Source organism: Theileria equi, assembly GCF_000342415.1.
Source record: "Theileria equi strain WA chromosome 4 map unlocalized gcontig_1105316255033, whole genome shotgun sequence".
Classification (NCBI taxonomy): Eukaryota; Apicomplexa; class Aconoidasida; order Piroplasmida; family Theileriidae; genus Theileria; species Theileria equi.
In genome coordinates this window covers 652,512-673,503 of record NW_004668228.1, presented here as the reverse complement: position 1 = coordinate 673,503, position 20,992 = coordinate 652,512, and the positions used below count along the sequence as shown (strand labels likewise).

The 20,992-nt window shown below is 37.7% G+C and overlaps 11 protein-coding genes across 11 annotated transcripts; 7 read left to right on the top strand and 4 right to left on the bottom strand.

Moving 5' to 3' along the window:
- The first annotated feature begins 107 nt into the window (after window positions 1-107).
- Window positions 108-1,465, top strand: BEWA_014770 (conserved hypothetical protein). Its single transcript, XM_004832313.1, has 2 exons — window positions 108-413; window positions 450-1,465. The coding sequence occupies exons 1-2, from the start codon at window positions 294-296 to the stop codon at window positions 1,437-1,439; spliced, it is 1,110 nt and encodes a 369-aa protein (XP_004832370.1). The 5' UTR covers window positions 108-293; the 3' UTR covers window positions 1,440-1,465.
- Window positions 1,466-1,502: 37 nt separating this feature from the next.
- On the top strand, window positions 1,503-3,985 carry BEWA_014760 (conserved hypothetical protein; the record flags this gene model as incomplete). Its single annotated transcript, XM_004832312.1, has 2 exons — window positions 1,503-2,666; window positions 2,702-3,985. 2 exons carry the CDS (start codon window positions 1,503-1,505, stop codon window positions 3,983-3,985), a joined length of 2,448 nt encoding a protein of 815 aa, XP_004832369.1.
- A 14-nt stretch (window positions 3,986-3,999) lies between these two features.
- On the bottom strand, window positions 4,000-4,850 carry BEWA_014750 (conserved hypothetical protein; the record flags this gene model as incomplete). Its single annotated transcript, XM_004832311.1, has 3 exons — window positions 4,000-4,268; window positions 4,303-4,491; window positions 4,529-4,850. The coding sequence occupies 3 exons, from the start codon at window positions 4,848-4,850 to the stop codon at window positions 4,000-4,002; spliced, it is 780 nt and encodes a 259-aa protein (XP_004832368.1).
- A 2-nt stretch (window positions 4,851-4,852) lies between these two features.
- Window positions 4,853-5,488, bottom strand: BEWA_014740 (ubiquitin-conjugating enzyme E2, putative; the record flags this gene model as incomplete). The annotated part of the gene is made up of 5 exons (XM_004832310.1): window positions 4,853-5,011; window positions 5,046-5,134; window positions 5,170-5,259; window positions 5,295-5,430; window positions 5,474-5,488. The coding sequence occupies 5 exons, from the start codon at window positions 5,486-5,488 to the stop codon at window positions 4,853-4,855; spliced, it is 489 nt and encodes a 162-aa protein (XP_004832367.1).
- Window positions 5,489-5,561: 73 nt separating this feature from the next.
- On the top strand, window positions 5,562-6,301 carry BEWA_014730 (RNA recognition motif domain containing protein). Its single transcript, XM_004832309.1, has 3 exons — window positions 5,562-5,799; window positions 5,835-5,978; window positions 6,011-6,301. The coding sequence occupies exons 1-3, from the start codon at window positions 5,576-5,578 to the stop codon at window positions 6,270-6,272; spliced, it is 630 nt and encodes a 209-aa protein (XP_004832366.1). The 5' UTR covers window positions 5,562-5,575; the 3' UTR covers window positions 6,273-6,301.
- On the bottom strand, window positions 6,276-9,842 carry BEWA_014720 (conserved hypothetical protein; the record flags this gene model as incomplete). The annotated part of the gene is made up of 1 exon (XM_004832308.1): window positions 6,276-9,842. One exon carries the CDS (start codon window positions 9,840-9,842, stop codon window positions 6,276-6,278), a length of 3,567 nt encoding a protein of 1,188 aa, XP_004832365.1.
- Window positions 9,843-10,086: 244 nt separating this feature from the next.
- On the bottom strand, window positions 10,087-11,026 carry BEWA_014710 (ADP-ribosylation factor, arf, putative; the record flags this gene model as incomplete). Its single annotated transcript, XM_004832307.1, has 4 exons — window positions 10,087-10,261; window positions 10,296-10,443; window positions 10,483-10,558; window positions 10,679-11,026. 4 exons carry the CDS (start codon window positions 11,024-11,026, stop codon window positions 10,087-10,089), a joined length of 747 nt encoding a protein of 248 aa, XP_004832364.1.
- A 1,021-nt stretch (window positions 11,027-12,047) lies between these two features.
- Window positions 12,048-13,658, top strand: BEWA_014700 (conserved hypothetical protein; the record flags this gene model as incomplete). The annotated part of the gene is made up of 1 exon (XM_004832306.1): window positions 12,048-13,658. The coding sequence occupies one exon, from the start codon at window positions 12,048-12,050 to the stop codon at window positions 13,656-13,658; it is 1,611 nt and encodes a 536-aa protein (XP_004832363.1).
- A 99-nt stretch (window positions 13,659-13,757) lies between these two features.
- BEWA_014690 (conserved hypothetical protein) lies at window positions 13,758-15,137 on the top strand (the record flags this gene model as incomplete). The annotated part of the gene is made up of 1 exon (XM_004832305.1): window positions 13,758-15,137. The coding sequence occupies one exon, from the start codon at window positions 13,758-13,760 to the stop codon at window positions 15,135-15,137; it is 1,380 nt and encodes a 459-aa protein (XP_004832362.1).
- A 231-nt stretch (window positions 15,138-15,368) lies between these two features.
- Window positions 15,369-18,335, top strand: BEWA_014680 (er lumen protein retaining receptor, putative). Its single transcript, XM_004832304.1, has 3 exons — window positions 15,369-15,770; window positions 17,757-18,045; window positions 18,083-18,335. The coding sequence occupies exons 1-3, from the start codon at window positions 15,460-15,462 to the stop codon at window positions 18,332-18,334; spliced, it is 852 nt and encodes a 283-aa protein (XP_004832361.1). The 5' UTR covers window positions 15,369-15,459; the 3' UTR covers window position 18,335.
- A 30-nt stretch (window positions 18,336-18,365) lies between these two features.
- BEWA_014670 (hypothetical protein) lies at window positions 18,366-20,653 on the top strand (the record flags this gene model as incomplete). Its single annotated transcript, XM_004832303.1, has 10 exons — window positions 18,366-18,740; window positions 18,874-19,284; window positions 19,319-19,360; window positions 19,393-19,584; window positions 19,621-19,741; window positions 19,778-19,841; window positions 20,030-20,130; window positions 20,207-20,299; window positions 20,481-20,573; window positions 20,607-20,653. The coding sequence occupies 10 exons, from the start codon at window positions 18,366-18,368 to the stop codon at window positions 20,651-20,653; spliced, it is 1,539 nt and encodes a 512-aa protein (XP_004832360.1).
- Window positions 20,654-20,992: the final 339 nt, after the last annotated feature.

Here is a 20,992-nt window from a genome sequence, read left to right as displayed (position 1 = left end):
TTGAATACAATACGTGACTCCATTGAAGAATGTGTTGGCAATATAGAAAGCAATCTCTTCAACCTTCCCCACTGAACTCGTTTTTTAATGCTGTTATGTAGAACTAAGTCAATTTATAAATCAATTTATGCTCTGTAAAATATAAGGATAATGATGATAAGCTAAATGTATGTAATGTAGCGTGTTTTAGTGGCCTCGTCTGTACTCGTATGCACATGACTTACATGTTTGGCACAAATGGCAGTTTCATCATATTATAACTAAAATAAACCAAAAAGTAATTGTATAATACAATGGCAAAATCAATATATAAGGAGTTAGGGCTATCCAATAGAGAATATGAAGAAGCGCTAGTACTGGAACGGCTATTCAAGTTGGTCAAAAAAAATCCATGTTCTACTTGTTTGTTAAAGGTATATTATATTATTTAGCTCACATTCATATTTCAGAAACCCACACATGTAGATTTGGACCGTTTCGAACTTCTCTGCTCAACATGCTCAAAAAGATGTTCTTCCAAGGTCCAGATAGGAAAAGGACTCATTTCAATGTCTGATCTAGATCGTCTAGAATCAATGTATGGAAAGAGCAAAAAGAAACCCGACGTTCCCGCACGAAAACACAAAAGTGGGAAGTCACATCATAGGAATAAAAGTACATCTCAATCATCCTATGAGAACTACAGGAGTCATGAAAGCTACGACTCTGATAGTTCATACCAGCATAGACGTAGGTCGCATTCTAAAAAACCAAAAGATCGCTACCCATCATTTAATCGTGACTATCCTCCTGATGTCTATCCGACAAATGTTCACAAGGGTAGGCCCGTTGAACACTCCTATACTTATCCATCTGGGCCTCACGGAGAATATCCCAGAGGTTCTATAGATTATCATGATTCATACCCCAAACCGGCATACCCGTACAAGCTCCAATATGGTGATGGTAAAAGGGACATACCAGGAATGGTTGGAATATTAGCTGGGCAGGGGCATCCTCCAAAGGATGACTGGCCAATTGTTAGAAACAAATGGCCACAAGTGGAAGATAAAAGGGCATTTCCACCGAGAAATTATGATGGATATTCCGCTCCCAGAACATTTTCCACTGGTTTTGTTGAAAGACCACCGATACGTAGGACTGAACCTGGAGCACTGGCATTGACAAACGGTTATCCAAGTATCAGATCTACTGTGCAACATACAGAGTCCATGAATAACAACCCGTTTGCTAAAAGAAGCGGGGACATGGGCAACAAACAACCGTTCAACTTTTCTGGAATGAGGGAGGCCCTTTCACTACCAAACCCTGCAAATCCATATGTACAAGGTCCACCACAACCACCAGCTGATTACAGAATGAACAGTTATCGGCATATAAATGATTATCAGCCAAGGATGCCGCCACCGGGTGACCACTACTTCAATAAGTTTCAATAGTGTGCACTCGATGTTGTATCGGGTTAAATTTTAATTCATATTGACACTTTATAAGTATGTAACATGTATGCTTGTGGAATTTCACATCTACTCGAGGACGAAAGTGCGAAGTGTCCTCCAGAATGTCCATTCTGGGCTCCCAGCGCAATCTGGAAATACGTAGGTGTATGTTCAAAAGCCGAGAATTGCAATTTGTATAACCCTGTTTTGCATTACGCTGACCAGAATAACAATGTGTGTCTTCCATGTCAAACTTTCGGTTGCATCTCATGTAAATATGAAGATGTGAGCGATTCCATTGCTCAAATCGCAGATAATCCACTCAAACTCCCAGAGTATTGCATTAAATGCGCAAAGGGATATAAAAGAAGTGATGATGGAAAAATGTGTTATCTAATTCACGCATCTTGGTGGTCCAGTCTATTCAATGTACTGTGTGTATTGATAATAACATATTTACTTGTACTGTTGATTCGATTACTGATCAGAAGGAGAAAGTTGAAGGAAGTTTATTTAAATGTAGTGGATGGACTCGAAAATCGCGACAAAAAAATGCTACGAAATGAAGAAGCAACCGGATCTCCACTCTATAACTTAACAATAGATCTATCAAAAGAGAACGTTTCAGGAATTGGATTGATGCTATACTTCAGATATTTAAAGTTTATTATCCTGGTAATGTCATTTTTATTCATTATAAGCATGACACAAACTCATATACCCTGTTCGGAAATGATAAGGAAATTTAATGAACCATTCGAGATAGAGTTTCTATTCAAACCCAAAGTTGCACCAAAAAATTTGATATCAGTTTTATTCGGTAAAAATGTAACAACTGGTTTATCTGAACATATTATAAATTTTAAAAGCGTAGATGATGCCATAGAATGGAACCTTGCAAAATACTCTAGAGAAATATCCCATGTGATGTATCTCTCATATTTCGTAATAATGGGTATAACTATAGTTTATATGGTTTCCCAGAGAAGAATTATAGATTTATTTTACAAAAATAACATGCAGTGGAAACATCTCACTTTGATAGTAAAGGGATTATCTCAATCAATTGCAGACGAAGAATATGTGAAAAACGCAATATATGATGCCACAAATGTAAAGGTACATTCAGTTACAATTTGCTATGATATAAGAGAGTATAAAGAACAAATTGATGAATTTCTAAATTTCGCAAATCAACTAAAGTCCTCCGATAGGGAATCGCAATACGTTAGTTTATATATGCAAATGTATAATTTATATAGGTAAATATTGGTAAATTACAAGGATATTATGAGATTATGGAAAATCTGAGAGGAGCAGGGCAAGCACTCATCACATTTGAAAATTATAATGATAAATTCAATGTATTGAATAGTTTCAGGCATAGAAATATAAAGTTGTACGAATTTAATGTGGATCCAGATAAGGTAATTTGGGAAAATATAGGATATGAAGAAAAAGTAAAGGAAAAAATGGGTCTTACTGTTATTACAGTGATACTCATATTGGTTATATGGAGTGTGACATTCTTTGTACCTTATGCCGCATATAGTATGCACACAACAATGAGTCATTTGGTAGAAATATTACTCTTGAGTTCCTTTGTTGAACTAGGTAGTGGCCTGGTGAGTATGTCATTGAATTATGCTGTACACCGGTTTAATATTGTAAATCGAGATGTGATAGATGGGTATATAATGTGTTCAAACTACTTTATAAAGGTAATAAATCTTGCATTAAACATAATTTTAGCACATTTAAACAACTACGGTGGAAGGAATAAAGTGCTAACTATAGTTAATAATGGCCTCCGTTTGAGCACTCCATCATTTAAAATGGGTGAAGAAGTATCATTCAGTCTCACTCTTAGCGTCTACATGATCAATTCACTAGTTATAATTCCAAATGTACTCTTCATATTCGGATGTTATATAATGCCAACTTTGAAATTATTGGTGGCCTTTCTATTCATGTATGATCATGAGCAAGCCTGCAATGTATTGGAATATCCAACTATCGACTTGGCAAATAAATACGCTAGTGATTTGGTGAATTTTACATCGTGTTTACTGTTGCTATTTATGGTGAAAGGTAAGCAACAGGGTGTTGTCACATTTCTAGCGCTATTTGTATCATATATTCTCAACTACCTAAGGTCACAGTTTATTCTTCTTAGAAGGAGTTCAAAGAGTGAACACAATACATGGAGTGTAGAATGCTTCTCGCTAATTATATGGGCATTTCCAACAGCAATCTTTGCTGCATGCCCACAATATTGGAAATGGAGAAGTAGCGAATCTACCCTCTCCAGTATAATTTGGTCCGTACTTTCCCATTTGGCAATATATTATTCTCTCATGTACATTATCTTCTTCCCATTTATTTCAGTAGATGTCAATACCACCCATGGAATATTCGTTGAAAAAATTTCCAGAGAACTATACAAGGAAAACAATTTTGAAATTACCAATGTGAAACAACCACACTATAAATTTTATAACCCAGTTTATAAATTCAGGGAATTTAAAACTAATTACAACCTTTAGCTGCAATATACACGCTAAAATGGAAAGTTTGATGCTTGTTTATTCCTATTCTCCGCCATTAGCTTCAGAATTTCACGCTGTTCTGAGGATGAAAACTCTTCTATACGCTTTACAGATTCTATATTTTGTGTATCTATAGTCTCATCTCCCTTTATTGCACAATCCCACCAAAGTTCTTGTGCCTTTTCAATCGATAGGACTATGCGTGACCTATCCTCTATATTCCACATGCTATCAGTTGCGTTTATGCTGTTGCAAAACTGCCCGTCAATTATAGTATTTCCTATGTATAATGAAAACTATATAAATAGTAATACCTGAAATTACAACCTTTAGTGAATCTCTAGATAATGAAACTTTAACGTTATCTGTCGATAGTATTTCATTTGATATGATTTCAATTGTTAAGTCTGAAATCGTCTGAGCCCATGCATACGTTTTTGTGACCCCGCCATTCCAGGGGTTCAGTGTATATTTAGTGGATCCTTTTGTTACTTGTTTTTTCTCTGTATATACATGTGTATAAGTGCAATTAGTTACTACCTTGTGGTTTGGTGACCTTAGGCTGTACTTGAGCATGCAACATTGGTTTATTATTCAGCAAATAAGGCTGATATCTTTCTCTATATTGAATTAGATTGTCCTGGATTATGTGATTAACAAGCTTTACCATATGGTTTGGCTTAAAACCTTTGGAATTTACATTTGAACCATGGAGATTAAACTTGTCAATTTCTTCCTCATTCAATAGGGTATGATAAAAATCAGTATGCCTTCCAAGAAATCGGAAAAAATGCTGTAAGATGTCTTCAATACTCTTGAACTCCTTTATTGCAAGGAGCATGAGTTCATCAAAATTACTCATTTTTAAATTTGTTCCGTGGTATTTAGTGATGCTTCTGCGGTAACTATGCTCTCAGATACAGCCAATTTAACTCTTCTTATATATTCACTGCGATTTTCTACAAATAGCATTGCAGCTTCATTATTCGCCGGACTCTTTGGATTGGGGTCGTTGAGTAGAGACTAAAACCCTCAATATAAACGTTTATTCACACACCTGTATGGAAATAAGTAGACCAGAAACGTCAAATACTGGGCTCCACTCTGTCTGAAGAATGTCCAAGCATATACTTCCGTCTTGGTATACTGTATGTACATTTAAAATCAGATTGGCAAAGTACCGTTTGGATGGAATATCTTTGTCAAAAACTTGACCTTTGGAGGCTTGTTTGGATAGTCGTTTAGAAATGTCAGTGATAATGAAAAAATTCCTGAAACATTGTGAGACATAGGAACAAGAACTAACCTCCCTGCCACTCTGTGTTTTCTGGACCTAATATAACGGCTTGCCAGTTAAATATATCGTCATCTATTGGACTAGCACAAATCGTTTCCGGTAGATTCTCCTGCAACTTTTGCAAATCCAGCATCAATCTACGCTTCTGTATATTTGAGATGTTTCATCAACGCTGTCAAGTAACTTACAGCGCTAGAGGCCATGTGGAACCCAAAAATGTAATTTACATCAAATGAAGGTCCTCAGTGTGCGGTTGTTTCTTCTTACCGCACACTCATTACAAATCCACAATGGCAGATGCCGGGGATCTGTCTCCTACGGAGAGAGAAGCTCTCGCAAAGGAGTTCAAAGAATTGGAAGAAATTAGAAACAGAGAAGCAAAATCACGGGCAGTCGTTTTGGAGATTCTCGGAGACATTCCAGATGCGGACATTGCTCCACCAAAAAACGTCCTCTTTGTATGTAAACTCAATCCTGTTACAGAAGAAGGTGATTTAAAGATTATATTTTCCAGGTTACTTCATAATACCTGTCTATGATACCGCACAGATTCGGAAATGTCAAAAAATGCGATATTATCAAGGATTATGTAACTGGAGACTCCCTACAATATGCGTTTATTGAGTTCGAGACAGAAGAGTCATGTAACGAAGCCTACTTTAAGATGCAAAATGTCCTAATAGATGATAGAAGGTTTGGTATCTGTGACAAAAACAATCTTGTAGGATTCACGTTGATTTTTGTCAGTCAGTTTCTGGGTTCTGGAAACGATATCACGCAAACGAATCGTTTACAAGACAAAAATGGAGGGGACATGTATCGCAGGGTAATAGATATCGCGAAAGGAGCAGAGATAGACATCGCACACATGACCGTTATAGAGAAGAACATAGACACAGAGGATATAGCAAACGAGACAGAAGTATGGATCGTGAAAGAAGATATAGAAGCAGAGATCGTAGCAGAGATAAATATTGCAAAAGATAACAATTACTTGGGAATTAAAACCTTGTTCCAAATTTCATCGGTCTTTGGAATATTATTCATTTCTAAAAACTTCTTAATTAAAGCAGCGTCCTTCTCCTCAAATATACAACCAGAATCAACTATCAAACCGATCATTCTTATGAGTGAATCCCTTCGTTCGCTTGATATTCCGTGTGTATTCAGGACCTTCTCAGGTGGTGGTTTAAGTTCATATGGATATTGCGGCAGCGAGTATTTTAGAGCATCACTGGATTTAACTCTTGATCCTCTCATCTCCACAGGTACTAGCAAATTTCGGTGCACAGATATATTCTCCACGTGCTCATCGGTAGTAACAGGTCGCTTCCACCCTCTGAAGTCTACATCGTACTCCATTTTTTTACCAAATAATTCATCCACTACTGCATCCTTATCCATCTTGTCAATATCATATATACTGGCATAAATGAGCCAACGGAGCAATCTTACAGGCTGGAAATGCAATTTAATTGACTCCTCCATAGCTCTGAATACTTTTGCATAATCCACATTCTCTTTAACCTCTACAATATTGCATATTCTGTCAATCAGAACATCACATATTTCATCTACATTACAAAAATTTGCTACATTCAAAGATTCCATTATAACTAATGCATCATCAACGGTTATTACATGTTTGAACCTGATTATTAGTGTATACAAGTCTTTCCAGGCTCTCATAACAATTATTTTAGATTTAGCAGCTGATTCTAGCACCTTGGCGAGGCTAGCTAAGGGATATTTCAAATACTCTCCATAAAGACCCAAATCTTCCGAAACATCCTGTACAAATGGCTCGGTCGTAAAATCATCAAATATAACCTCTAGATGCTTTTTAGTTAAGTAAGGGGAGAATTTTTCCACAGTTGAAGCGGCACGTACAAGTTCTTGCGTTTTTGGGCGCTTTAAGAATGTAAAATCTTTTAATATTCCAGCAATGAAAATCGGATCAGGTTGGATTCTAGACGTATTGATAGCGTCAAAATATATATCCAAAACGTCCAGTATCTGAGATGGGCTCATTTTATATTTTAATTCCATTAGACGTCTTTTTGCTCTCTGAATTACTAATCTTTGGAGTTCATCTCTGTCACTAAACGAATTCAATATTGTTGTTGCGCTTGTTGATGTAAAATCAAGGTGTTGAAAATAAAAATCCATACTTAAAGCATTTATGAGTGATTCAAATTGATCAGATAAACTACAAGTTTCTATGGCTATGAGTAATGAACACATATCATGTGCTTTGCGATCCTTATCTACGTGCTCACGTTTAAAACTTTCCAAAATCTGGCGTTTGTACAAGTGAATATAATTTGATACAAATTCTGGAGAAAATATACCCTTGTACCTGACAAACAAATTCAACATATTTGATGCTGTTTCGTAATTCATCCAAAACTCAGTATCTTTCTCATCCAAATCACTCGTTAATATGTCTTCCCTAAGCTTGTCATGAATAAAATCCGCAGCTTTAGACAAAAACTTTATGAAAATAGATCGTGGGAGTGTGTTTAAATTGGAAATGTTAAATAAAATAACTACCAAATCATCACTAGAGATATTATGCATATTTTTAAGAGTAAGTAACATAATTAGCTCTATTATACCTTCAATACCCTTTTTAATATTCCATACGCCCAGAGTTGCTGATAATGCAGCTAAAAACGAACCATCCACCTTACAAAAATCTGTGCAGTCATCATCTACATCAAGGAGTTCCATCTCAACTATACCGTAATCTATTCTCTTCAGCTCAAGTTCAAGGGCAGTGTGTATGATTTTTAGAATTGCTCCAAACCTCTGTTCCGAAAAAATATCTGATTCATATACTGCTATTATGCTATGACATCTTTCCAGAGCAACCAGGGCACCAAGTATGTTCACACGGTAGTCTTTAATTTCCTTATTTGGAGTAAGAGTGATCGGAAATTTTCCCTCTTCTGGAGGCTTTGGAAACCCATCCAACGATGGAAACAAAAATTTAAAAAACCTGTCCTGCGCATCCTTAAATTCTTCCTTTTTTGGTTCTTTATAAACCACAAAGGTATCAAAATATCTTAAAATGTCATGTATAAAATTACCATCCTTGAATTCCTTTATCATCTCTTTGTCTTTTTCTAGAATAAGGAAATAGTGAAGATAATCACTTATAAAATTGCTGGGTACTTTATAATCTGAACCTTTAGAATCGATACCAACAGATATATTATCAGATAATTTAACCTTGTAGTTAACACCAACCGATTCATCAAGGGATGATTCCTTTGTCTTTTTAATCCTTATGTATTCATCCCATGGATTATATGGATTAAGTATCCTCAAAATTTCATTCTGTCTCTCAGCTTTAGCTGCTAGCAAATCATTCTTTAATATCTTGTAACTGTTGCCTACGTTAGCATATCTATATCTATAGTTACTTGGATCATCCTTAACGTTATTGGTGTCGAACTTTGTTTCATCTATAACCTTATTCAATGTATTATTAAACAGCTGATGATGAATATCTTCTAACTTTGTTTTAATCTCATTTTTATCAACCAACGGACTGGTCGAAACCATGAGATCCTCTAAATCTAAATGTGTATCATTATAGGAACCGTATGGAATCCTAGTGATGTTAGTATACTGTACAGGATATAACAGAGTACGACCCCAAGATTTGTAAATATTCTCATCGGAATATATTTCGTCAGGAGTTCCTGTAATGGGAAATCTAAAGCCGCATTTGTCATCACTAGCTAATGTTTCTAAATTTGTCTTTGAAACATCAGTATATACTGGACGCAAATCTGAAGATTCAAACTCTTGAACAACCTCCTCTTCTACAGTATCAATGTGCCTTTTCCAGTCACTTTCTCGTTCATCTTCATTTGCAAATTGTTCTTCTAACATCTCTAAAATATCTTGGGGTGTTATTTCGTCCACTGGTTGATCCAATGGATACCCCTTTAGGTTGTCCAGTATGAATTCGCTGATGTCCCTTTTATCCTTATCATCTGATTCTCCCCAAGATTTTATATCTGACAAGAGTTTTTGATACTTTGTTAGTTCTTTTGTAGTCTTTTTAGGATCCCTTGCGCTCAAAATTCCATCATCCAATCTCTTCCTACGTAGTGACATGGAATCATTCCCTTCAGACTTCTTTTCAGAGTTAGAATCAACATTTTTTGGCCTATATGCCACTCTTCTCTTCCTCCTCGCGTAAATTAGTCTGTCATAAATGGAAGCGTGGAGTCTAATTCCGCCAATTCTTGAGTTGTTCCAACGCACAGCAATTCCATCTCTTATTGTTGGTCCACTCAGACCATTATGATCCCTTACATAGTTTGTGTCAGTGCTAAACCCACCATAGCGTGTGTTTGGTGTTATAAATGATGGGTTTTGTATCAAATGCAAACCGCAGTTAAGTGTGCCGTACCTCCCGGTACCTTTCCAGTGGACTTTGCCGTAAAATCCAGAATGTGAAGTATAAACTGCGTTTAGATTTGTGTTGTAAGCCAGTAGGAAGATTTTAAATGATATCAAGAATAACTCGCAGCTTGTCATTCTCTCCCATTGTCGAACAGTTTAAGACGTAGTTGACATCCTCCATTTTTCCGGAATGACCTTGCCAAATTTGATAATATTAAAATTATTTGGTATAAATTTCCTGTGGAATCCAGTCGTACGAATTATATTCTGGCGCTTTGTCTCTCCCACACATTGACGGTAACTGGCGGACAAGATGCACACATAACATGTAATACGAGCGTTATGATATTTATTTAGCTACTCCAGAGGTTTTAACTAATCAGTGAAACGAGGAACTTAGAGCGTTTCTGTAATATTTGTAGGTGAGAAGAAGAATAATAAACCAACTTGTTCGATTGATGGTTCCTTCATCAGTTGCCTCAAACCTTAGGCAGAGCCAGTCCATGGCTTCCTTTATACCCTCACCGGTGGATGCAGAACATGGAAACAAGCGACTGCAAATGAGTTATTATGAGTACACCGACTTACACGTGGCGATCTATAATGTTGTAGAGTTCGAAAAAATTGTAGATTTCATCAATGTTCCCAAATGAAGGGTCGTCACACTTGTTGACAAAGACAAGTAGCGTAGGAGTTCCAACTGTCTTCTCCAACTGCTGGTTTAAATTTTCTTTTGCTAAACAAATCTGAGATATGTCTACGTAAATATAGATACCCGATTGGAATTCTTCCTTGTTTGTTCCATCCAGGACAAATATCAAAGCGTCACAAACTATGCTTTCATCGGAAACCTACAGATTAGTTTTATCCGATAAAGCTTAGCATGCATGTTCTCCGCGAATAATCAGGCTCCATCCATATATAACAATGGTCAATTAGATGGATAGTAGTGATGTATAATTAATACAAACCATTTTTGAGATTTCATAATCCGATATCCATATCATCATCTTATGTTTTCCATAAATGATCCAATGCATCTCAGCATCTACATAGACATTTGTTGTTATTTCCAGACAAAAAAAATGCACGATCGATACATTCAATGCAATGGAAATGGTAAATATTCTCTTAGAAACTTGAAAACTAAACGTACCATTCATTGAGTCTTCCGTGGTAGCCATCCTCCCATACTTGATATAGTGGGCTAGTGATGATTTACCGGCGCCCTCTTGACCGCAAATCCTCACGTTCAAAACAGGTCTAGCTGGCCTTACAATATTCACCATCCTAGTGCAGGATGACTGCATAGCACCCATTTTGTTCACAAGTTGTGGTGACAAGAAACCAGGTCTATTTTCAAGTACGATTATTGTTATGTGTTTATGGCTGGAAATCAACACCTATACCTGCAAATACCAGGAGGTATTAGGGTTTTTTATGGCATAAGCGGCAACGACTCGTGTACATCAAGAATGCCCTACGCATCTGTACGTACTTTGAAGGTGATGCCTACAAACCAACTACATATTCCCAGGCTAAAAAAGAGACAAGGGGACCTAGAAAAGCGACGACCTTCCCAAGCGGTTGGTACATTTTCCACTGTAAGGCCCCGGGGGTGGAACATACTGAGGATGCTATGAAAAGGGCTACTAAACTTCATTTATTGTATATATTTAGCAGATACTAGAAATCCATCAGACAAATCCGTGTAAACGATGTGAACGCGCATAAAGGAGGTCAGGAGAGGCGTGGAAAAACTTGGAAAAGACTCTGAGGGAATGTTATCGTACAAAAATAAAAAGTGTAAACTATACTAAGCTCAAATAGGTCAGAGAGCCACCAAATGTGAAAACAATTGATACCCTGGGGTCCGTGAGTCTGTACTCGGCCCTCATCGCTAAGATCACAGGGAATACGTAAAGAAAATCACATTTTGCCCATAAGAAGATAAATTTTATGAGAAACAAACGGTTTTGGCTACAAAAACGGTCTGTAAACGGAAGAGATTTTATGCCCTATAAAGTTGATCTCGACATAGTGCGAAGGAGTTTGGTGAGTAGGCTCCGTCAATATTTTACAAATTGAGGTCTTTTGTACACTTGACTCAATCTCAGTGTTTTTTCATTTGTTTGTCGTATGGCTGTGTGAAGATCTTATCACTCATTCTTCACTGTCTTTTGTGCCACAACACTTTTCAAGCTCTACAGATTTCCCGTCACGAAACTATGAGGACATGGTAACTGAATCATCGATACACTTCTTGAACAAAATACGTATCACTGTTGCGTTTTGCACATTCGTTTTTTTGTGTTTGGATTTCACATCCCTGTAGTCAGGATGTCGGAGGAAAGAGTAGAAGAAGTCAATAGCAACTTATGCATAGTTGATGCCACAAAAGTAGATGAGAAACATGGTGATCGGATGCGGTTTTATGCCTTTTTAGTATTTGCCACGTTGCAGGTCTTTTTAAACTACGACATTGGGGCTATGGCTATCATGTTAAACTGGATTGAAGAACCTTATGACTTTAATAAAACTGAGCTCGGTGCACTTGGAGCTCTTCCTTATCTAGGATTGGTCCTGTTGTCTCCATTCGTTGGAACAATATTTGCGTATTTTAAGACGCAGCTTGTCATTGCAATAGGATTGATAGTAAATGTTATCGCTCTCATGCTATTCGCAACAGCAAATTCAAAGATTATATTTTTTATTTCCAGAATTCTAATTGGAACATCCCAATCATTTTTCATAATTTATGCACCGGTATGGATAGACACATTCGCTCCCGAACTTAGTAAGAATTTGTGGATGGCAATTTTACAGGGATCCATTATTTTGGGTGTTACTATTGGCTACACAGCTACGTCATTCTTTGGATTTACCGATGACTGGTCGTGGAGATACAGTATATCTACACAAGCTGGAATTGTTCTTATATTGACATACCTATTTTCGATTCTACCTGGAAAATTTGTAAACTTTGATCCGAACATAAATTCGGATTCCAATGATGTTGTAACATTCACGGATCCACAAAGCCTCAAGGATCTACACTGTCCACAAAAGGCTCACTCTTCTGATGTGGTGTTCAAGAGTCACAGCTTTGACTGTGAAGTGAATCAATCGCCTTCATTGGGACCATGTTCAAATAAAAACATTCCCAAAGTCCAAAGTAGTAGGGAAATATCTGCCCTTTCTGCTGTTAGCAAAAATGCATCATACTACGAGTGGAGGCGTAGAAGCAATAGTTTTTATACCACTATTAAGGTGCCTACGCATGTAGATGTTGATATTTTGGATTCAACGCTTAAAAGGATAGCTTATATCTTGAAAAATCAGGTATTCATATACTCATGTATCACGATGTCCTCTCTATTCTTTGAGGTCACTGCAATTCAATACTGGATGACTAAAATTGCAATTTCGAGATTTGATATGGCTGAAAGGGTTGTGCATTATATTTTTTCTGTTATTTCAATTACAGCCCCTGTGTTGGGTGTGATATTTGGCTCATATGTCATTGACTTTTTGACTGCACATTTTCCAACTCGCCCTATTCTTGTCAATCAAATGCTACTTCTTTGGGCTATAATATGTCTAGTGAGTGGTATAGCTACACTGATATTCCCATGTCCTGGGGTGTTGATTGCTTCTGTCTCACTTATCCTCTTCTTTGGAGGATGTATTCTACCTTCTGTCACCCTTATTTCGATCAACTGCATTCCAAATTACTTAAAACCAACCGCTTCTGGCTTTTGTATGTGCCAATATCACATCTTCGGATACATTGGAGGGACAATATTACCAGGAATTGCAATGCACATCTCCTGTGGCTATGATGTTGCGCTATATATCACGTTCTTAGCGGCATCTATCGGTGTCATGTCACTGTTTGCGATTTATATTTATAATCTCGTAAAAAGTCGCAAAATTGCGAACGATGAATAATTTATTTTTTGTACGCGTTCGTCTATCTCTGCAATGTGTGCCGGATGGGGACCTGAATCCGCGCATCCTCCTTTACCAGCACTTTAAATGTATAGTAAAATGAAAAATGTAGAAGAAAATGCCTTAGATGTGGACTTGAAAATAACTAAAGATCTCTCAATCCCTTCAAAGAATGAATCCGGAAGCATCAATATAGTTGACAAATCACTAATTTCGATTCCTCTAGAACTTATAACGACAGGCATCAAAGATGTGGAGCTTTTGCTAGATAAAAAACTGCTAATAGTCACAACCTACCTAGTAAAACGGCTGATACAAATTCAAGATCGGAATCTGGCGAAGGACAAGCTTCAAAGAGCTCTGAAAAGACTCTACGATATTAAAAATGAGCTTTCTAATATAGAGGAGGAACTAGACCTCCAAATGAACAACCTTATCGCAAGGCTAACTGAACTCAGGAACGAACCAGACTTGTATACGGGCCAAAAAAACCAAAAGTTCTGTTTTGATACATATAGAAAGCGAGTTTCATGGATATTAGGGGAATATCTATCCAAAAAAAGCTTCTCGGATACTGTTAGCCTTCTAGTAAAGGCGGAAGGAATTGAAAAACTCGTAGATTTACAGCTTTTTGAAACGTTTAACAGGATAAAGAGTGATTTAGAGCAACATGTCATTAGCTCTGCTCTATTATGGGCAGAAGAAAACGAACAAAAATTGGCAAAGGTTGGATCCGTTCTCTTGCATGAATTGAGGCTACAAAAGATCGTAATGGCGTTTGACAGTAGCAACATGAATGAAATGTTGGAACTCATTGGGAAGTACGTTACGAATGATGTTTTAAATAGATGCCCAGACGCCAAAAAAATTATTACGGCGGCGATTTTTTACGCAGGAAATCCAATGGTTGAAATACAAAAGGAACCAATTTCAAAAAAGATGAGCACACTTACAAACTTTACCACCGTTGACACACTTTTAGACGATGAAATAGTAGAAAGCACACGAGATGAAGCGTACGGTGCAGGATCTGCGGTACATGCCAGGTATATCCCTCTGGTTGGGGACAATCGTTGGAGCATGTTGATTAGAGAATTTGAAAGGGACATGACAGCCCTGTATGGGTTCCGGGAAAAATCTGTTTTAGAGGACCTCATTCAGGCTGGATTCAGTGCTATCAAATCAAAAGGCTGCCGTGACGGCAAGAGTAAAACCTGCCCATCATGCTTACCGGAATGGTCAAGTTATGTCGAACAGATACCTACTCTTCACAAACTCCAATCTATCCTCATTTGTCCAATAACTGGTGCCATTATGGACTACTCAAATCCTCCTTTCGCATCTCCAGACGGATACGTTATCTCAAAAGCCGCGCTCGACATTTTAAATCGCAATAATGGCGGTAACGACTATGTTATATGTCCCAACACAAACAAAAAGGTACATATTTCCGAATTTAAACGGATATTTATAACTTGATTCCTCTTTATCTATGTGATTGTTCTCTTTTGCAGTACTTTTGTTGACGGAGTCCAATTATCTCTCCAAACATATTTTCATTTCATGTCAATATCTAACATATTATGCCGTATTACAGCATCATTTGATGAAATTTCAGTTAGAATCGACTGTCTGAACTGAATTTGAGGTGTTGCGTATCGTGTACTCGGATCACCGGGTAGCACGTGGGTGGTTGGTTTGCATGTCTTCGAATTTGTAATTTTCGATGCACAGTAGATATCTAAGGATTTAATTATTTTTTCCTTCATATACCAGCAAGGGATTTGATAGCCTCGCTAAAATGGATAAATTGAACGAGGCGTTGCCTAAAAGCGTGCGCGAAAAGACCAAAAAGGTCATACGCGAAAACAGGGGACATATCTCAATCTATGTCTGCTTCTTTGTTGCTTTATTGTTCATGTATTTTATCTTTTCAGACGGAGATTTCTCATTCTTACTCACACTCTCCTCACTCATCAGTGTCTTGTCGTTCCTCATTGTTATCTACTGTATGGAATCCACAAAGAGTTGCAAGGGGATTTCATTGCAAACAATGATATCTTATTTGATCCTCTTGTTGGCAAGGCTCTTGTCCATTACAATTCATCAAGGGTAAGTTTAATGTGTAGCATCAACCGAGCAAATTTCCCGTAATACTGCTGAAAGAATGAGCTATAACTTGATGGTAATGTTGGTCCCAGTGCAAGCTATATTCAATGAGTGGTAGCTAAAGATTACTAGTCAGAAGAATGCGTGACTGTAACATCTAGACAGTACTACTGAAGACTGTGTTGATAGTTGTTCATCTTGTTCTGTGGATACTCTCTCTGACAGACGGTGAGCTAGTTGTGAGAGAGGATGAATGAATGGAGAGAATGCTGTCTAAAATGATACTGTTTTAAGCTTTGTTGGTAATACCTCTTTTTACAATGGCAAGGCTTAATGGAAGATGAACGAGTACCTGGGAAATCAACGACTTGACCCTTGTAGGCTGTAGCCCAGAATGACTAACTCTCTGCCTACTGTCACCATTGACATACAGAGGAATGTCGCTGGAGATGGACCAGTACCGGATACATATCCTGATGGATCTGGAGGTCAAGTTAAGCTGGAAAGGGAAGAAAATCCTCAACATTCCGGCTTCTACAAGTACATACATAAGCCATCTATTGGAGGACCTTTTAATGTTAAGGAAGTTAAGTATGGACATGGCGGTAGTGATATAAATGATGTAAGACCTCAAGAACCTATTAATAATTATTCAGTATGGTATCATTCCGGAGATAAAGACCACAATCAACCTCTTCTTATAGAGGTAATAAATAAAGAAGGGCATTATAAGTATCGTGAAACTAAAGGAACTGCTACTGACTGGAATACATATGATAAAGGCTCTACATCTCAACTCAAAGGTGATGACCTTGAACAGACACTGGAATATCTTAATTGTGAATATTATCAATCTGTCACCGTAAATCTTACAGAGTCTCATTCTAAGAGTATTCTCTCTGGTGTATCCACCGGTGATAACAAGTATTGTTGTTACAAGCATAACAATAGCAAAAGAAAAGTCACTGTTACCGGCAATAAAGTAGCTAAGACTATTGAATATTATAAACATGATATTGACGGTAAAACAACTCTTTCTGGCATTAAGTATTATGTTGGTGGTAATTGTCTCAAGAATAGAAAGAACATAACTTTAAGTGGACGCGAATTTCCCATTAAAGGTCCTGTTAGGATTTATGCCTTCTATTGTACGGGGAATGATCCCAAGCTGATCTGTATAAAAGAGGAAAACCCTTCTGTTAACAAGTGGTTCAAACAAAATGCTGGCAATACGTGGGTAAGGGTCCTTAGCATAACCAATGACCCGGAGAATATCAAAAGCTGTAAGGATGACGGATTTAAACAACTTGTGGATGCACTAAAACAATTTCCTGGGTGCAACAGCTATAAAACATGTAAAGGACCTCCTGAGAGAGCTCATGATGCTGGTTCTGCTGCTGGACCTAATGTTGATGTGGATGATGAAAATAAATCTCAAGATAGAGAGAAAACTGAAGAAGAGAGCATTGAGAAAGTATCCAGCGAGGATGGAGACAATCCACCTCAAGAAAAAGGTACTGCTGCTGAAGGACCTGGTCCAGGTGGCGAGCAAGGTAAAGTTGAACCTCCTCCTAACGATCCTGCTCCTGGACCTGGTGAACCTCAAGCTTCTGTTGGACTTGCTGCCACTATACCTATTGGATTCATCCTTAAAATATCCTCAGGCGTTTTTGGTGGAAGTGGCGCAGTTGGTCTCGCAGGATATCATTTATATAAGAATTCTAGAGACCCTTGGGTTAGACAGATTTAATGGGTCCTCCAGAGGTAATCTAGATACTAGCTTGGAAGTACTAACACAGATCTCTACTTGGAAAATTGTGAATTTATAGGAAGACTTTAGTAGTGACTGCTATATTGTGAAAGCTTATTGTATACAAGTACGACCATACCACTCCATAGTTGTCAATTCTTAAAGTGGTATCTTGACATCCGGACTAGTATACTCTCTGCGTTTCATATCGTTTATACACACTCATACAAATTCTACAGATATCTTCCATCGGACTCCTCTGGAGATTTTCTTTACCAATTTTCTGAGTTTATCTGCCTTGTACTTTCTGGATATGTTGTTTACTTGTGCAAAGTCAGATTCAACAACACATATCAAGATGAGGACGATATACTTGAATATAAGTACCTGGTAGCCCCTTGCCTTTTGTTGGCGATTTTCATTCATCCATCGCTAAATCACACCTTTATAACCGATGTCAGCTGGGTTTTCGCACTATATGTGGAAACGATTTGTGTACTTCCTCAGCTTCTCATGTTCCAGAAAGCGGTTGGTTTTTTTATTTTCTCAAATGCATATGATACAGGACAAAGTAGTGCCTGCTGTAGCGCATTTTACAGCCGCTCAGTCATTGGCAAAGGTGTTATCCTTTGTATTCTGGCTATCTACATACAGAGAGTTGAACTCCAAGGGAAACATGCTCAAGCCTTATGTCGGACACTGGGTCATTTTCACTCAAGTTGTGCAAATCCTTCTTGTCGCCGACTTTGTTTTGCATTATATCCGTTGTATTACTAGGGGAATATCTGTCGAACTTATTATGTCCGATAACGTTTAACCACACACTCACTTCGTATATATTAGCACTTATGTGTAAGGATCGTAGGATTTGGCCATATGTTTCGTTTATCATAACGATTCGAGTGGCAATAATTGCAGCTCTATCCAGGCTAGGCGTCGGCTTGCCATTTATAGTCTTGAGGAATGCGCGCGACATACACGAGTATATCGCGCTCTCCAGGAGCCTTAATCTAAAGAGATACACAAAATTCAGACCAATTTTCTACAATATTATCAATCAAATCATCTTGTATTTTCCGAATGTTTCTGTAAAGCATTTGATGACCATCTCCATATTATTGGTAGATATTCTAGCGGCTCTACTGTTATATAGAATATCAAATCACATTTCTCGTGTTACAAAGGATGATGAAAAGAGAATAGACATCTCAGAAACTGCCCAGGTACGTCAAACACAAATCGCATGGTAATGTGTAGAATCAATCTCGCAACTCTAAGGGACTTCTCACATTGACTCTCTACCTGCTTAACCCAGCAAGTGTATGTTTCTCTTATCTCTTCATCATACCCCCTTAGATCCTATACAACTATGGAGGGAATGCGGATGGATACAAATACTTTCTACTTTGCCTCTCGATCTACTTGAGTTGGATAGCCTCGGGATCAGACAGCAAACCATCGTTCAAGACACTAGTTGCGGATCTCGTACTAGTATTGTTTATACTAAACTCATCATACACGTTCCTGACTGTGGTTATTCCTATCGTCTATCTGAGGGTTTACAAACAAATACACATTACTGATGGATCAATCACACGTGAAGAAATCTTTTCCATTCTAAAACGAATCCTTCCATCCATTTTCTTTATATTCTCAATGCTCTACCTATTAAAGTATTCGGCATTTCCGCACCTGGAAAATCCATATCGTACTCTGGATGTCCACCCTTCGGTTGACTACTCATTCCACTGGTACATTAACGAATTGGTACGTTTGCTCTCTACTAAATATAATCATTTAGCTTCCCATCGAATTTATCAAGGCTAGTATATTCAGGAATCATGTATGTTTTTGTACACATTTACAAGCATTCAGGTGGCAATCTTCTTGTATCCGATTCCTCTGCTAATTGCACTTCGGAAACGACCCTTTGCATACTTGATTATAATGTCTTCAATGGCAATAATCTCGCAAAATGAGCTTACACCCTTAGGGATCACAATCATTTTAATCCTATTATCCATTCAGTATCAACTTTTGGAGAAAACACAACCATTTTCCAAACTGGTACGTCCACAACACCCAGACATATACTTTGCTTAGGCCTTGACTATAATAGTTTTGATGTGCATTTCAATGTTTTCTTATACCTCTTGGATTGGAAGATATATGGCAAACCCGAACTATTACTTTGGACCGCAAATTTTGGTCCTAGTACTCATATGTTTGTTCACTTGTTATATACCAAACATCTTTTTAGGTATCATTATCGAGGATTATACAAAACTCAGTTATTTCCAGCACATTTACTGTGACCCACCTTCGTAAATAAGAATCCATGACCCGATTCAAGAATACAAGTGGACACTAGCATATGATCCCAATGGGAGGCTATCATTTTGTATATTTACAAATCGCAAATGTCTACTCCAGCAGAGGTATTCACTCTGGGATGTAATAAAGTCTTCAGTTGCTGGTTTGTAAGCTCATCTATCCATAAATGTTGCTTCAGGACGGCTCTGAACCTCGCGGTAGAGAACAATTGGGGAGGATCTGACAGCGAAAAGAAGAAAGACGATCTAATTCAACATGTTATTAATTTTTGCATATCAAGTAAATCAATTATACATTTATGTCCGCGAATTTGTTCCGTTTGACGCTCTAGGCACCTAATCACCCATTTTTTCAGGAAAAGAGGTCTACAGGGATGAAATTGAAGACATCCTAGTCGATAAACTCGATGAATACTTCTTTGTAACCCTGGAAGACGGCAGCGATGTGGGTTTATCCAGTCATTTATCATAGGCGATGTTCAGGTGGAGATCGCGAACATTCTCGTCAAGCTACATTCAACTTGTGCAAATGGAGACTTTACGTACGCAAACGAACTAATGAGCAATCTCGAAAAATGCCAAAACAATCAGTGCGTCACCAATCAACAAGGTAATGTAACACTTGTGTAGACACTCAAAATCCAGATTCTTCCCAAGAAGACGAAAGCGATTATGATGATACTGAAGAAACTAAAAAACCAGCTCCAAGGGAGAAAAATAGAGGTATGACTCCACTCTCATTAAACAAAAGTACAGGACGCAAAACCGTTCAAGAAGAAGATGGATGGACCAGAGTTATCTAATTATATCGACACTAACAACTATATTCATCGTCCAGAAACTCTTTTTGGGTAAATAATGCAGTATAATGAATTAAGGTCCGGGTAAACCGTGTAGAAATAAGTGCAATTCCAACAGCTGTAGCCGTGCGTTTTAAGTTATTGCTTTTCGTAATCAGCATGGTTCACTGTTATGCCAGCCATAATGGAAAATTATGTTTAAACATCTGTACTGTTAGTGCCTAGTCGATTTATCTCGTCCTTTGGATATTTTCATGTGCTAAGTTCACTTGATCTTTCCAGACTCCTCCTATCACGATGTCTCTCATGCGCCCTTTTGCCTTTTCTGTATCTCCTCTCCAT

What these genes read in the sequence shown, in the direction of transcription:
- BEWA_014680 (XM_004832304.1), top strand. Translation starts at nt 15,460, where the DNA reads ATGGATAAATTGAACGAGGCGTTGCCTAAAAGCGTGCGCGAAAAGACC. An exon ending in TCCATTACAATTCATCAAGG is followed by an intron (nt 15,771 to 17,756) that starts GTAAGTTTAATG and finishes CAAATTCTACAG; the next exon opens with ATATCTTCCATCGGACTCCT. An exon ending in TTCTCATGTTCCAGAAAGCG is followed by an intron (nt 18,046 to 18,082) that starts GTTGGTTTTTTT and finishes CATATGATACAG; the next exon opens with GACAAAGTAGTGCCTGCTGT.
- BEWA_014730 (XM_004832309.1), top strand. Translation starts at nt 5,576, where the DNA reads ATGGCAGATGCCGGGGATCTGTCTCCTACGGAGAGAGAAGCTCTCGCA. An exon ending in TTAAAGATTATATTTTCCAG is followed by an intron (nt 5,800 to 5,834) that starts GTTACTTCATAA and finishes GATACCGCACAG; the next exon opens with ATTCGGAAATGTCAAAAAAT. An exon ending in GTCCTAATAGATGATAGAAG is followed by an intron (nt 5,979 to 6,010) that starts GTTTGGTATCTG and finishes ACAATCTTGTAG; the next exon opens with GATTCACGTTGATTTTTGTC.
- BEWA_014770 (XM_004832313.1), top strand. Translation starts at nt 294, where the DNA reads ATGGCAAAATCAATATATAAGGAGTTAGGGCTATCCAATAGAGAATAT. An exon ending in GTTCTACTTGTTTGTTAAAG is followed by an intron (nt 414 to 449) that starts GTATATTATATT and finishes TTCATATTTCAG; the next exon opens with AAACCCACACATGTAGATTT.